Below are 16,965 nucleotides of genomic sequence, written 5' to 3'. Positions count from 1 at the left end.
CAAGGACTTTATCATTTCTCATTGAGTCAGCAAACCATTCTTCAGATCCTGCCTCTTTTGAGGGTTTTATTCTAAACATCTTGACCTTTGGGCATTATTTTTCTGTATGACTTTTCTGAACATCTATTCTGGCCAGTCCTCTTGATGGAAACTTCTCTTTCTAAGGCCAGCAACTGATTTTTGAGGCATCTCATAAACACTGGTTTTATACACTGATTGTGACAGTGATGAATATTGAGGAATTTTTCCCCTGGCTAACTGTTCTCATGAAATTGCTTTCTATTGGCCATTATTCATGAGGATTTTCCTTAGCCAGGCTCATCTGCAGAATTTATCTCCCCTAGTGATAATTCTTGCAAAGTCTCTCCTCAGCTAGTTTTGTCCATGTAGTTAGTTTTTCAGACAAATGATCTGGAGGTAATTCATTCTGGCGTGTTATGGTCTTGGAATACGTCCCCAGTGGTGACTTTTTTTGGGCTGTAGGGAATCATTGCAGTCTGGCTTAAAATAGACTTGTGTTTCATCATTAGGGGCAATGATTCCTGACCAGTTTCTCCCTTCTTGGCATTCTGTATGTGGACTTTTCTTTTCTGGTGCCTCTTGTGGAGCAATTTTTGCCCCGATAACCGGTATCTGTGAACTGTATTTCTCCTGAAATTTTTGATAATTCCATTTCACTTTAGCTAAACTTATCTATGAGTGTAATATTTTTAGACAATATCTTTGGTTGCTATCTTTTTAGTCCTGAAGGTCATCCTTTTTGACAATGGCAACCAACTTTTTTTTTTCTTTTCTAATAATTTCTTTGAGGTGGGAAGACCAAGAAATCCCTGACACTAGGGAGTCAGGATGACTTCTGACCATGGCTTCCAAAAGTCTGCTTTCTGGGAATACTTAATGGGACTTTCTGTCATCTGTGACGTTTGGACTTGCCTTTTGTTGAAAAGCATCAGAAGAAGTTTCTTCTTGACAAATAGAACTCAAACATGAACACAGAAAGACACAGAGAACTTTCCCTTTAGTAATATGAGACATGCAACAGGGTTCAGAGCTGTTCCTTAAGGAACTGTTGGCGTAAGCATTGAACTCTCTTCATACACATCATAAATTTTAATCCTGTCCAGAAAATCACTCACTAGTTTTTCTTTGCTGACAAGCGTCTTCTTAGAACCACATTTTTAGTTGATTTAAGCCATTTCATTCTCAGATTCTGAAAATATCTGGTTGTGACATCACAGGTTTTGCATTCGTTCCCCCAAAGTCATTCTTCATGTTCTCTTTCCAAAGATAGAAAAGTGAGATTTATTCCACCCCACAAGATATTATTCAACCTTTTGAAAAAATTTACAATCTACATAAAAATATAACAATGATATTACTAGGTACTAGTTATTCAAAAGAATATTTTCACTGGATGGTATTACTCTGTCACTGGGAAGAGCTTTAGTGATGGACTTCATCACTTATGTGTTTATCACAGTGTCCCTAAAGGGTCTAACATGAATTTTTGAAGTATCCTGCTTGGGATTTTAAATGCTTAAGAGTGTTGGTTAATTTTGGCTGATAATCAAGACAATAAAATATGAATGAGTGAGGTTAAACGCTTCCAGATGACAATGATCATTTGAAAGCTCTTTGAAGATTTGATTTCATCTGAGAGGTAAGAAAAAGACTGTAATTGGGCTTCCCTGGTGGCGCAGTGGTTGAGAGTCCGCCTGCCGATGCAGGGGACACGGGTTCGTGCCCCGGTCCGGGAAGATCCCACATGCCACGGAGCGGCTGGGCCCGTGAGCCATGGCCACTGAGCCTGCGCGTCCGGAGCCTGTGCTCCGCAACGGGAGAGGCCACAACAGTGAGAGGCCCGCGTACCGCAAAAAAAAAAAAAAAAGACTGTAGTTGACTTGAAGCAAAATATCCACTGACAGAGGAATTAAAATTCCTTCATTAGAAAGCATTAGGCAGCACCGCCTGGCAGTCAAGTGTGTGGGCTCCTGACAGACAGACCCGAGTGCCACTGCCTTGCTGTCTGACCTTGGGCCAGCCATCAGCTTCCGAACCTAAATTGTTTCCTCATCCATAACATGGGGATTATTCAAGTATCCAACTTGTGGAGTATTGTGAGATGTAAATGAGGGAATGCAATTAAGCACTTAGCATAGTGCCCGGCTCATATTCAACGTCCAACATAAGTCAGATATTATTACTGACAATGGAGATCATGCTTTTAAACTATGTCCCTTTCTTTCTTTAAACATGTGTGGAGGAATGAACCTGAGTGGAAAGTGGGAATTTCCATATTCCCTTTTGAAGGGTATGGAAAGTCTGATGAGCACATACCCTTCGAGGGAAGATGTGCTCCATCCTAGACCCTAGCTCTTTGGGAGACGTCCTGATTTTAAAGTCCCTTCAAAAGCAGACATTATTTTGGGGTGAATTTACTCAGTCCCTTAATTTTCCCCTAAACAAATAAAAGCGGGAAGCCGTTTTGGACTTCTCTCCCACTCACTGTAGATTCCTCTCGGATCCAGCCCTTTCCCTGCACCCTGAGCCTCTCTGGCAGCTCCTCACACACACCCTGCTTATGCTTCAGAGTCTTCACTCCTGTCTTTGTGCCTTTGCACGTGCCCTTCTCCTGCGCTGAAATGCTCTTTGTGGTGTCGTTCACCTGCCTTTGTTTATGCCGTCATGTCCCCCTGCACTGGCCCATTACTGTGGTCATTGAACGTTTCCCATGCACTCAACACTGAATGCCTTACTGCTTCTGTCCATCACAGCTGCTCTTGATCAATAGACAGGATACGTGAGGAAAGCTGCCAACCACAAGAACTAGAGGGTGAGGAAAATAAGAGAGTCTTTCTTCAGTTGCTTGTCAATTGCTCAGCAAGAGCAAAGCAAGCCTGGTCAGAGGTGAGACACATAATATAAGCTTAGAGGGAGAGGCGAGAAAGACTCTAACCTGAGTGAAGGCATTCAGCTCCCTTTAGAAAGAATGTGTGCATCAGAAGGGGCAGCACAAGCGCTGGCAGTGACCTCCAGGCATTGCCGGGTGTCGGAGGGGAGAGGGCTTGATCATTTCACTTTGCCATTTTCAACCCCTGGGCCAGGCTAGCCCCGGGAAAGCCTGTGAGAGTCTGGTAACCAGTCATGACTTGGTCTGTCCTGGACTGCAGGCTGAACCATCTCAGCTGGGAGAGGATGAGGCTTCTGAGCCAAGTGCCCTTAACCCTTTGTTTCTAAGCCTGCTTTTCTGAGGACAGTGCTGGTGAGGGAGCTCAAGCCCTCCCTTTGGAACCAAAATGTTGGGATTTGAACACTGGCTCTCCCACTCCTAGCCACACGGGCTCAGACAGGCTACCTAATGTCTTTGTGCCTCAGTTTCTTCACTGGTAAAATGGGGATAACAACAGTATGTATTTGCAAAACATATATCTGATAAGTGTTTAGTATTCAGAATATACATAAAGAACTTTACTATTTTTCATGTATGACTGGCAGAAAATAAAAGTAAAATAACTAGCTCAGCCTTGAGCCACAACTAAGGAGCCCACCTGCTGCAACTTAGGAGCCCACCTGCTGTAACTAAGACCCAGCACAACCAAAAAAAAAAAAAAACTAGCTCAGTGTAGCAAGAGTATAAAGAAATGGCCATTTTCATGTAGGAGTATAAATTAGTCTAGACTTTCCAGATGACAACTTGGTGAAATTGATTGCAATTAAAAATAAAAGTTTATTTTTTAAATAAATAATAATAAATAAATAAAAGTTAAACTACATTATGGGGATAATTGAGGATGTTTGAAAATGGACTGTACATAAGGTAAGAATTTTACAACTTTTAAAATTTTAAACTTTTAATTTTGAGATAATTATAGATTTACATATAGTTGTATGAAATAATATAGAGAGATCTCATGTACAAAAGGTAACATCTTGCAAAACTATAGAACTACTATGATACTGACATTGGTACAATTTACCAGTCTGGTTCAGATTTCCCCTGTTTACCTGTACTTATTTGTATATGTGTGTGTTTAATTCTAAGCAATTTTTTTCAGATATGTAACTTTGTGTATCTATCACCACAATCAAAAGATGAAACAGTTTTATCATCACAAGAATTCCTCTTGTTGCTCTTTTATAACCACATCCATCTCCCTCTTTCCCCAACCCCTGTCCCTAAGCCTTGGCAATCACTAATCTAGTCTGCATCTCTGTAATTTTGTCATTTCAAGAGTGTTATACAAGTGGATTCCTATAGCATGTAAAAACACTTAGCATAATTTCCTTCAGATTCATCCAAGTTGTTCATGTATCAATATTTCGTTCCTTTTTACTGCTGAGTAATATTCCACGATATGAATGTACCACAGTTGGTTTAACTATTCAACCACTGAAGAATACTTGGGTTATTTCCAGTTTTTGCCTATTACAAATAAAGTTTTTATAAACACTCACATAAGGCTTATATGTAAACATAAGTTTTAATTTTTCTGGGATATGTGCCCAAGAGTACAATTGCTGGGCTGTATGGCTATTAATTATGTGCTTAGTTTCATAAGAAACTGCTAAACTATTTTCCAGAGTAACTGTATCACTTTACATTCCCACCAGCAAAGTGTGAGTGACCTGGTTTCTCCTCATCCTCGCCATTGACATTTGGTATTGTCATTATCTTTTAACTTTAGCCATTATGACATATGTGTAGTAATATCATTGTGATTTTAATTTGCATTTCCCTAATGGCTACTGATGTTGGACATATGTTCATGTGCTTATTTGTCATGTGTCCATCCTCTCTGATGAAATGTCTATTCATTCCTGTCTTTTGCCCCCCAAATGCAAATTTTTTTGATTTAGCAATCCATAGATATATCAGTGGAGATTTACTCAGATACGTGTACAAGAAAGTTCACTGTGACAAGTTTTTAGTAATAAAACAACAACAAAAAAGTCAATGTAAAGAACATTGGTAGAGATTGATTAAATTATCACCGCCCAGTGATATAATCCAAAATTGGAGCCAAATAATGTAACAAAGGCAAAAAAGCATGGAATCCTTTAAAGCAGGCAGAGGTTACACTTCCCTCACACAGACTGTGATGTCCAGGAGACAGCAGCTCCCAGATGGAGGACAAGCTACCTGGACTTCACCTTCCCACTGAGGGGCTGCAGACCCACCAAGGAGTCCAATAGGTCTTCTACAAAGCTGTTTGCTCTGTGTGGGGTTTTGGGATTCCCTGACCTTTTTCAGCTACTCTGGAAAGCCTGGCTGCATGCCTTCCCACCAGGTGCAAATTAGATGCAATGACCTCAGCACATGCCTGGAGTGCTTTACTAAAGATGGAGAGGGTCAAGGTCACTCAAAGTTTCCCAGGGTTGCCCTCTGTAGTGGAGTCTGTCTCCATTTTTTTTAGTAAATTTATTTATTTATTTATTTTTTGCCTGCGTTGGGTCTTCGTTGCTGCTCGTGGGCTTTCTTTAGTTGCGGCGAGCGGGGGCCTACTCTTTGTTGAGGTGTGCTGGCTTCTCATTGCGGTGGCTTCTCTTGTTGCGGAGCACAGGCTCTAGGCTCGCGGGCTTCAGAAGTTGTGGTTCGCGGGCTCTAGAGCGCAGGCTCAGTAGTTGTGGTGCGTGGGTTTAGTTGCTCCGCGGCCTGTGGGATCTTCCCGGACCAGGGCTCGAACCCGTGTTCCCTGCATTGGCAGGCGGATTCTTAACCGCTGTGTCACCAGGGAAGCTCCTGGGTCATATTTTAGATTCCACATATAAGTGATATCATCTGATGTTTGTCTTTCTCTATCTGACTTAACTTCACTTAATCTCTAGGTATGGACCTAGAGATTTATCCAGGGGTATGGGGAGATGGCAGCTTTCGAAGTGGAGAGAAGAGAAAGTAAAAGTTCTGAGATTGAACCATGCTTGGCATGTTTGAAGAACAGGAGGTTGGCATAGCTGGCATGGAGAGAACAATACAGAGAGTAAAAAAGTGATGGGGAATCACTCTTATAGTCTGGTAGGTCATGGTAGGGGCCTTAAATGTTTCTGTGACTGAGATGGGAAGCTGCTCATTAGACATGATCTGACTTAATGTTTCACCAAGATCATCCTGACTTTAATGTTGAGGATAGACTAGAAAGGTCAAGGGCAGAAGAAGGGTGTTCAGTTAACAGGCTATTGTAATAATTTAGGCAAAAGATGATTGTGGCTTATGCATTCAAGTGGTTGAATTCTGTCTTTATTTTAAATGGAAAGCCAACAGACCAGATTTAGGGCTAACAAAAAAGAGTAGAGCCAAGGATGGCACCAGAAGTTTTGACTGAGCAGATTAAAAAAAATGGTAGAAACCAATTCAGGGAGGATATAAAGGATTCCATTTGGATCGCAGTTGATCCTTGAACAACATGGGTTCAAACAGCACAGGTCCACTCACATGAGGATACTTTTCAATAGTAAATACTACAGTACTATACAGTCAGTGGTTGGTTGAATCCCAGGGTATGAAGGAACCTCAGGTATGGATGGCCAGCTATAAGTTATATGTGGATTGAGCTCTGTGTTGTTCAAGCGTCAACTGTAGTTAGGTTTGAGATGTCCATTGGTTATCCAAGGAGAAATGTCAAACAGGGAGTCAAGTTCAAGGAAATTCTGATTAAAGATATAAATCTCAAGTCATCAGCATATAGATGATATTTGCATGAATACAGATAGAAAATAATTGAAAAAAAAGTCAAACTCCTAACTTTTACTGTCACTGGAGCTGTTTCAAAAATAAGGACATGTATAAACACTCCAAGAGGCCTGATTGCAAAATTCAGCTAGAGTTAAGATATGAACACATGAGATGGATGTGTTTTCACTGTCTAGTCTCCAAAAAAAAAAAAATGATAAAGCAAAAGGAAAAAGTCTCATCAGTTTGGTTCCTTATTATTATTTTTTTAATAACTGTATTTTATTTATTTAGTTAGGCTGTGTTGGGTCTTCATTGCTGCGCGTGGGCTTTCTCTAGTTGTGGCGAATGGGAGCTACTCTTCGTTGCGGTGCGCGGGCTTCTCATTGTCGTGGCTTCTCTTGTTGCAGAGGATGGGCTCTTGGCACACGGGCTTCAGTTGCTGTGGCATGTGGGCTCAGCAGTTGTGACACACGGGCTCTAGAGCGCAGGCTCAGTAGTTGTGGCGCACAGGCTTAGTTGCTCCACGGCATGTGGGATCTTCCTGGACCAGGGCTTGAACCCATGTCCCCCGCATTGGCAGGAGGATTCTTAACCACTGCGCCACCAGGGAGGCCCTGGTTACTTATTTTAAATCCTTATTATGAGTTATTTTATCCTATAAGTAGTTCAAATCTTCACATGATTAAGGGGTTTTCATGGCTGTCAGGACAGGACTTGGGCTGGAGAGTCCCTGCAGGCATCTCCTTCCACAGCCTCTCATATCTTGGTTTAATCCACATAGTTAATCATCTTCAAGTAAGAGCTCTTCTAGCTGGCCGTTTTCTCAGCTTGCAGCTTTGAGAGAAGCATCACTAGAATCATCCACCTTCTATAACCTAGGGAGGAGATGTGGAGCTAGGATGCATTTCAGGAGCAATTTCATGCTAAAAAGCCTGGTAATTTATGTCTTGTGAAGTTTCAATGTTCCAGTCAACCTGGACAGATGGCTCTGAAGAAGGAATCTGTTGAGGCATTCCTGGAATCATACTGGAAGTTCCTGGCAGGGATTCCTGCTTCAAGGCTTCCTTCTCAAGGGGTTTTGTGTTCTCCTGCATGAACACGGTCTTCTTTGTGGAACTCGCTACAGATATCAGTGGCTAAATAGAAAACAGAAGAGAAAACAGTCATTAGCAGAGACTAAACATACTGGGCATGGCAAGAATACAATATTGCCATTTTCATGCCCAAGACTGAACAAAACTGAAAAAGACCTAATCCAGCAAAGCATGAAACAAATCTAATTGGATCAAGATAACTCATCAATAATGTAACTGCCTGACAGAACAAAATTCAACACCTTTTAAAGGAACACTACACAAGCTAGATGCCCCATAAAGTATCATCTACAATGTTTAGCATACAAGTAATAATTACTAGACATGTGAAGAAGTAGGAAAATGTGAACCATAATCCAGAGAAAAAGTATTTAATAGAAAGAGACCTCAAAATGACAAAGACGATGAGACTGGCAGACAAGAACTTAAAACAGTGATTATAAATATTTTTTAAAATTGAAAGGAGAGGGCTTCCCTGGTGGCGCAGTGTTTGGGAGTCCACCTGCCAATGCAGGGAACACGGGTTCGTAGCCCTCGTCTGGGAAGATCCCACATGCCGTGGGGCAACTAAGCCCGTGCACCACAACGACTGAGTCTGCACTCTAGAGCCCGCGAGCCACAACTACTGAAGCCGGCGTGCCTAGAGTCCGCGCACCGCAATGAAGAGTAGCTCCCGCTCTCTGCAACTAGAGAAAGCCCGCGCACAGCAACAAAGACCCAACTTACCCATAAATAAATAAATAAATCTATTAAAAAAAAAAATTGAAAGGAGAAAAATGGCCATAATGAGTGAAAAGATAGGGTATATCAGCAGAGAAAATGGAAATCATAGAAAGGAACCAGACAAATTCTAGAATTGAGAAAATATCTGAAATGAAAAAAATTCATTGAATTCCTAAATAGGATTGGACATCGCAGGAGAACGGATCAGTTAACTTGAAGACAGGTCAATGGAAAGTATCCAAACCGGAGCACAGAGGAAAAAAGATGGAAAAAATGAATGCAGTCTCAGTGACCTATGAGATGATATCAAGCATCCATGTAACTGCAGTCCCTGGTGAGGTAGGAAGATTGGAGCTTGAGCTCTACTGGCCATCTCTACCCCATCTTTGTCCATTTTCCACTCAACAGTGGACCCTGTGGGGCACTGCAGCGAGGTCTGTGGAGTACTTGCCCACATGATCTCTAAGACCTTCTAACTCCAAAGTGCTATGAATCTATGCAGCAAATCTATGTATTGTTTCCATAAAAATTTATTTCTAAAACACCTGTATGGCCCAGATCTTTATATCAAAGGGATTGCTTTCAGACTTAGCAGCAGAATAATGGTTTACTTACTCAAAGCTGCCTCTGCTTAATGAAGAGAAATCACTACAAGGGCAACTTCTGTCAGCTTTCTTCTAGGTCTGACTCAAATGTTATCTCCTCTGTGAGTCCCTTCTTGATTCCCATAATTAGGTATGATCTCTACCACACATAGTGCTGTTTCTACTCCCCTTTGGACACATCCACCGGACCAGCAGTATTCAATCTGGGGTACTAAAAGCAATGATGGTTTTAAGATATTAAGGAAAATCTTGCAAAGCTTTTAGTATAGGCGTAAAAGCCCATCAGCTAAATCAGCAGGCCTGCTGAAATCCTATGCAACCTATCCTGGGGCTATTTCAGATAAGTTTTAAAGCTCTGGTGATGAAATCTAAAGATGACAGTAGCAAGGAATAATTTGCTATTCACCTTGAGCCAACAAGAAACCAGAAGTTAGAATCTCATCTTATTTGATGTACCTCCACCTCTTTGCCCTTTATCTAGCTCTTTCAATTTATACTAGGAGAGCAACTTGCTCTTGGAAGATGTGGCTCTCCCTTGCCAGTAAGCAATAAGCTTTGTTTTACATCACTGTCGGGTTCCCTTTATTTCCTTCTAACAAAGGGAATCGATTTCCATAACCACAATTTGCCCATGAATTCTTTTCTAAAGCTGAGAACTTGCACATAGTGCAGGCATCAGGCTGGCTCTCATTTCTCAACTTCCCTTACAATCGCTGATTGTCTCACACTTGGCAAAAGAAGAGCAAACCTTTTACTCATCCGAATCTTGCTAAGAAATACTGCTTCAGGGTATAAAATCTCCTAAGTGTAACACAAAGGGACAATTAAAAAGGTTGATGTGAACAAAGTGTTCTTTAATAAAGGCATCATAAAACCAGGGTAGAGTTTTGGGAGTCTTTCCCTGCCTTATATATTTATATTTCTATTAACAGTGAAGCATGGTGTTAGAAAAGGATTAGAGTGGGCAGCAAGGTGACGATGACAACTTTTGCTTAATGATCTCAATTCTATCATCTCCCAACAACTGTTCCAAGAATGAACTGTTCCTGAGGGAGAGTTCGTTACACTACTATTTTCAGACTGTAGTAGGAAACTATCTTTCTTTTGATTTATTTATAAAACATCCAGACTTAAAAATATAAATCTATTATGAGGAAATCTGAGAATATTGATATAAATGTACATAAGCTTAATATTTTCATGTCTTCATCAAAGTTGGCTTTGAAACTAGCAAAAGCTAGTAAATTGTATAGGACTACATTAAAGATTTTCATGCACAGGACAGAGTGATAGTTAAAAAGATGCCAGATATCAAGTTCAATAAGTGAATGACCGCTATTAGAGCAACACAGAGGAGACATCTGTAGCTTGATACATAAATAAACAGCATATATTAAATTAAATATTTAAGTAAATAGTATATAATAAATTAAATAATATACCTGAAGTATATACTAGAAACCATATTTGGTTTCTGAAAAATATTGAGTAATTTTTGAAAAGGATTCAAAGGATCTTGTATAGAAATATATGTTCCAAGTGACACATTAGATTTTTCTTAAAATCTGATTTCTTAAACCAGTAACATGTAATTTATTCCCTGACATCGTAAGTGGAATTGCCTTTAAGCATCTTCTTTATTCATTACAAGGATTTTATTGACAAGGATTGTCAATAAGATTGATTTACATACAAACATATGAATATGGAGGAAAAAGTAGGTTTTGGGAGCCTCAGTGCACTGTGCACTATGGTTGAGCTGTCTTGCAGGTTTCCTGGTACCCACCACGGGATGACACTTTTCACACTTCTGTTGAATCTCACACTCTTCTTGCATCAGCATTTCTGTCACTCTGGTTTCTTTGAGGCTATTTTCATATTCTTCTTGCAGCTGGATCTTCTCTTGTCTATCCTGGGGCGATATGACAGAGTAGAATAAGGTCAGTCCTCGGAAGCAGGGACCCTCCCAGGACAGGCCCCGGGCCCCTGAGCCCTCCTGACTTTGCTCCTGTAACTAACTAGCTTCAACCTGCTAGTGTCTCCAAACCCACCAACCCCACAAATCCTCTGAGTTGGATTCTCTCTTCAGCCCCCAGACTCCCTATACTTCAGGGATATCTGGGCCTAAGCCATCCTCAAAAGTGGAATAAACCATGACACTCCCCAGGCCAGCTCCAGCGTGGTGCCTTGGATTTCAAATTCCTCTGGGAAAGCTGAAAGCCCTCCCCAAGTTGACCCTGTGCGCACACACACCTTTTCTTTTGCCATCGCCGTTTTCTTGTAATGATAAAGCCAGTGAGCCAGGTACTCTATGGGGTCACTGGGCTGAACCTTTGCCACTTCTGCCAGCGCCTGAGCCAGGCAATTTCCAAAGCACCTCTTCAGGTATTTGGTTTCCATCCTGGTGGGTTTGGAAAACGTCAAGCAGGGTCACACTATTTCACAAATCTAATTGGACATAAAAAATAGACACATTCTAACCAACGCAGGTTCATTTCAGGACAAATATGAGATGTTTCTGGAGCCCATCCTTCCCCAAAGAACCAATAAATACATAAGTACTTGCCAATAGCTCTTACATTCAAATGGACATTTTTCTAAAGCTCTCCAGCTCTCCCAGGTCAGTAAATGGGTCCCGGGGCTCATCAGGCCTGAGAGGAGCTTGGTGGATTGGTGCTTAAAAGAGGCTAAGGCCTCCACTACACGACTCTACCCTTGACTAGGGAGGAAATAACTGAGCAGGCAGGAGGGCCCAGGAGGGGCTCTGAGCACCCAGCAAGCTGCACTATTGTGAGGTTGGGAGCTACAGTCATCTGTGACATAGATAAGACAGGCTTATCTATTTCACAACGGACCATTGAGAAGCCCTGAGGAGGAGAGGGACGGAGAATGCCCAGCACTGTAGCTAGAAAATATTCCATTTTCTATTGCTTAAGCAAGAAACTACTTTAGGTTGAGTTGAGCCCCTGGATTTACTCTTAATCAGATGTCAAGAATTGGAGGGCATGAAGCCTGAGTTAAACCATAAGTTAGGAGTGGAGGTGTAGTGTAGCAGTAGGAATGTAGAATTTGAGATCAGACAGACCAAGTTCCAGTACTGGCTCTGCTTTTTATTAGCTGTGTGATCTTCAGCAACTTACTAAGTCTCTCTGAGCCTCAGTTTCCTGATCTGTGGAACAGAATAACAAAAATATGTATCTCATAACTGTGAGGATTAAAAGAGATAATAAATCCATGTGAAGCACATAGGCTGGCGTGCAGTACATGTTTAATAAATATTAGCTGTTACAGTGGAAGATTGTGACATGAAATGGCCTAGCACCCAGCCTATGCCTGAACATCTCTATGTTCCTGAAGCTGACATATTTTAACTCCAAAAGAGCTAATAATAAAGTGAATAATAAAGGCTTAGATCAATTCCTAACATTTTCTGGAGGCATTTTTCAGTTTAAGAAGGGAAAGATAAGTAGATAGATAGATACGAATACAGAAAAAAAAATTCCCAGCTCCTTCCACTGCAAACGCCTAGAAGCAAAAACACCTCAGTAGCAACGAACACACAGAATTTGCTTTTTTAAAAAAATTGAGGCATAGTTGATTTACAATGTTGTGTTAATTTCTGATGTATGGCAAAGTGATTCAGTTATACATATATATGTATTCTTCTTTATGTTCTTTTCCATTATGGTTTATCACAGGATATTGAATATAGTTCCCTGTGCTATACAGTAGGACCTTGTTGTTTATCCATTCTATATATAACAGTTTGCATCTGCTAACCCCAAATTCCCAATCCATCCCTTCCCCACAGAACTTGCTTTTATTTATTTATTTTTAACATCTTTATTGGAGTATAATTGCTTTACAATGGTGTGTTACTTTCTGCTGTATAACAAAGTGAATCAGCTATACATATACATATATCCCCATATCTCCTCCCTCTTACGTCTCCCTCCCACCCTCCCTATCCCACCCCTCCAGGTGGTCACAAAGCACGAGCTGATTTCCCTGTGCTATGCGGCTGCTTCCCACAAGCTATCTATTTTACGTTTGGTAGTGTATATATGTCCATGCCACTCTCTCACTTCATCCCAGCTTACCCTTCCCCCTCCCCGTGTCCTCAAGTCCATTCTCTACGTCTGCGTCTTTATTCCTGTCCTGCACCTAGGTTCTTCAGAACCTTTTTTTTTTTAGATTCCATATATGTGTGTTAGCATACGGTATTTGTTTTTCTCTTTCTGACTTACTTCACTCTGTATGACAGTCTCTAGGTCCATCCACCTGACTGCAAATAACTCAATTTCGTTCTTTTATGGCTGAGTAAAATTCCATTAGAATTTGCTTTTAAATAGGCTTCACCACTTAAAAAGAATCAAGGTTCCTTGGAGAAATGACTAATTCCAAGATCAGGGCAGGAAATGTCTAATAACCCTGGAATGTTTTGTTGTCCCAGAAAGGAAATGCTAAAAAATAAAATGGTTGGGGACACAGGAGCCAGCTTGAAGGGGCTGCTACTAGCCAAACCTGGTGCAATTTGGCCACCAGAATTAATAATGACTGTAATGGATTATAACCAATTGAATAAAATAAGAATCCATGAGTCCATGTAGGAATAAACAAGTGAATGGGAGAGCAGGTAAGTTCTTTCTTAAAGTAGAATGCCAACTAATAAATGTGGAAAGAATAATGCAGTTAAAGAAACATTTTGAAACCATCATAATATAACTGAAGCAGCTATCAATGAGCACTAAAACTTGGTGAATATTTGACAAGGAATAGGATATTTATATATATTCTCAAAGTTTCTCCCCACAAATTATGGATTAATTCCAAAGTAAACATGGAAACTTTACAGTGGTGAAACCTGGCCGACACAACGTTAACCAATTGATCAAAGTAAGCATCACCAGTAAAGGGACAAAATAACATCATGTGTCTCCTGATGCAATGCACTGCTTAGAAGGACATAATACATTTCTGTAGATTCCTGCTCCAAATGCAAAACTAGAATCTGATTGAGGAAACATCAAACAAAGCCAAACTGAGAGACAGTCTACAACTGGCCTGTACTCTTAAAAATGTCAAGATCATGAAAGACAAAAAAAGATGAGGCCAGGAGTTCCCTGGTGGCCTAGTGGTTAGTAGTCGGTGCTGTGCTGTCCCTGCTGTGGCCTGGGTTTGATCCCTGGTCGGGGAACTGAGATCTGCAAGCTGTGCGGTGTGGCCAAAATATTAAAAAAATAATAATAAAAATAAAAAAAGATGAGGCCCCAGTCCAGATCAAAGGAGCCTAAACAGCCATCACAACTACATGCAACACATGATCCTGGGTTGGATCTGGACCAGAAAATAGAATTCTGTAAAGGACGTTGTTGGAAATACCGAATGTGAATTGTAGATTACATAATAGAATTGTATCAGGGGTACAATTCCTGGTTTTGGTAATTGAAATATGAGTAAGTAAGAAAATGTCCTTGTCCTTAGAAAATACACAGTGTGGTAGGGCTGAATAATGACTTTCCAAAGTGTCCACATCCTAATACCTGGAACCTATGAAATATGTTACCTTATATGGCAAAGGGGACTTTGCAGATGTGATTAAATTAAGCATTTTGCTTGGGGGAAATTTTACTGGATTATCCGGGTAGGCACAATGTAATCCCAGGGGTCTTTATAAGAGGGACACAGTAAAGTCAGACAGGGTAGAAGGAGATGTGGTGATGGAAGCAGGGGGAGAAAAGGTGATGTGATTCAGGGCCATGAGCCAAGGAGTGTGGGTAGCCTCTAGAAGCTGGAAAAGGTAAGGAAATAGATTCTCTCCTAAAGCCTCCAGAAGGAGCCAGCCCTGCTGATACTTTGGTTTTAGCCCTGTAAGATTCATCTTCGATTTCAAACTTCAAAAACTGTAAGATCATAAATGAGTGTTTAAAGTCACTACGTTTGGGGTAATGGTGGAGGGTGGGGATGGGATGTGTGGTGGCTCCTTCTGCCAATCTGGGGCCCACCTGAACCAATGCACCTGAATAAACTGTCTTCCACACCCCTTCTACTCAAAGTGTGGTCCACTGTCAGCAGCACTGCTTCAACTGGAGGTTGTTGAAATGCAGATTCTCAGGTCCCACCTCAGACTTACAGATTGAGAGTCTGCATTTTAACAAAATCCCCAGGTGACACACAGTTACAGATGTCCTCTGCCTTTATCACAGTAGAACTGCCCTTCCCAGAGGGCGGAATCACCAACTCTGCATTCCCAGGAAGCGTCTTCACTGCCTGGTCCTTGGTGGCTGCCACACTGCAGTAGGTGTGGCAAACCCTTTCTGGAGAGAGCATCTGCACATTTTCAACACTGGTCTCAACAAAATACACTGACCTGACCGTCACTAAGACTTGATGTGAAAACAGCAGAGCCAGAAAAAAACAGCCACCATGTGAAGCCTGGAGAGGGAGGAACCAAAGGGGTGCATTTTATAGCCCACTCCCCACCAAATCAAGCCACACTCATCAGTGAGGAGGGGGCTATTTTTCAGTTTCCCAGGGCTCCTCTGAGGGTCTGCTTATACTGGACCTCCTTGCTCATGGCCCTGCATTCAGTAAGCGGGGTGTTAAGTATAGGGATTGTCTTTGTTCACACCACATCCTTAGTGCTGGGCACTCAGTACTTGCTCAGCAAATATTTCTTGACTTAAGCAGTGAGGGCTCTGATGTTTGCGGGCCCAGGCAAGAGCTCATGCTCCCTTCCATTTGACAGTGCCCACACTGGCACTTACTAAGTACCTCAACTAATGGTTAACGAGGCATCTCCTGCCCAGCACTGCCCCACATAAATTGAAACAGACCATGGGAAATGCTAGTTGAGGACTGTGCACAAACCACTAGCCCAGGGAAGACCGCAAATGGCAAAGGCTAGAAGGCTTCCTGGACGTGGGGGTACCTGTGCTTGTTCTGAAAGGAATGCCAACTAAAGAATGTCCCCAGCCAGCTGGCTACACCAGGCTCAAGTCATTAGCCACTGCAGTTGTTGAGTCACTAACACACCCTGGAAGGAGTTCAGGGTGGAGATCAGGAATGTGGAACTCTGCTCTCTGGGAAAATTGACAGAACAGACCTTCAAATAGAAATTTCCAGGAGAAAATTTTATAAACCCAATTTCTTCCATCTTCACATACTTAGAAAAGCACTAAAATAATTAAGCTATCTGTGCCTGGTGGCTAGCAGTGACCTTTTACCTAGATATGTTTGATTGCAGGTATTCCTTCTCCAAAAATCACATACACGCTGACCTCCCCCCTTACCTCTTCCAAGCAGAAGCAGTTTCTCAGAGTTGTCAGAGCAGCTGTCTCCAGGGCTAGAGTCCTCAGTTAAGTCCCCAAATAAAACTGAACTCACAGCTCTCAGATGTGCGATTTTTTTCAGTGGACAGGAACCAGGCAGAAGTCACCAGCAAATGCAAAGGTGCTAAGCTGGGAAAATACCAGGCTGCTCAGGTAGCTAGTCTTCTCTGGCGTAAGGCTGTGGGGCTTCACCTATAGGTAGTCTCTGCCCTTTCTCTCTCCCAGTATGCGCCCACCTGCCGGCCCCGCTCGCTCGATTCCCCTTTTCGGCAGCCCGTCCTCACAGCCTCTAGGTTGCACGTCCCTGTTCACCTACCCAGGTGCTCCCTGCTCTCCATCCTGCACCTTGCACACCTCGCGCGCCCCCGCTCTCAACTGCTCGTCCTACCCCGACCCGCTCCGCCCGCCTCTGCTCTTTGCAGCACATCCTCTTCCGGACCCCGCCTCCGATCAACCCCTGTCCGCGCGCCCCCCCGCCCCCGATCCCCGCCGGGCGCAGTCCGCTCAGCTCTCCGCGGGCGCCCCTTCCTCTCTGCCCCCGG

The 16,965-nt window shown here is 42.2% G+C and overlaps 1 protein-coding gene across 1 annotated transcript; it reads right to left on the bottom strand.

Annotated features, from left to right (window-relative positions):
- Positions 1-6,217: 6,217 nt before the first annotated feature.
- On the bottom strand, positions 6,218-16,956 carry DYDC2 (DPY30 domain containing 2). Its single transcript, XM_033433978.2, has 4 exons — positions 16,385-16,956; positions 11,346-11,540; positions 10,879-11,004; positions 6,218-7,806 (listed from the first exon to the last, which is right to left on the bottom strand). Exons 2-4 carry the CDS (start codon positions 11,490-11,492, stop codon positions 7,594-7,596), a joined length of 486 nt encoding a protein of 161 aa, XP_033289869.1. The 5' UTR covers positions 11,493-11,540; positions 16,385-16,956; the 3' UTR covers positions 6,218-7,593.
- Between the last annotated feature and the right edge of the window lie 9 nt (positions 16,957-16,965).

Source organism: Orcinus orca, chromosome 14 (genome assembly GCF_937001465.1).
Source record: "Orcinus orca chromosome 14, mOrcOrc1.1, whole genome shotgun sequence".
In the NCBI taxonomy this organism is placed as follows: domain Eukaryota; kingdom Metazoa; phylum Chordata; class Mammalia; order Artiodactyla; family Delphinidae; genus Orcinus; species Orcinus orca.
The sequence above is the reverse complement of the archived record's forward strand: the minus strand, read 5'-3'. Positions and strand labels throughout refer to the sequence as shown.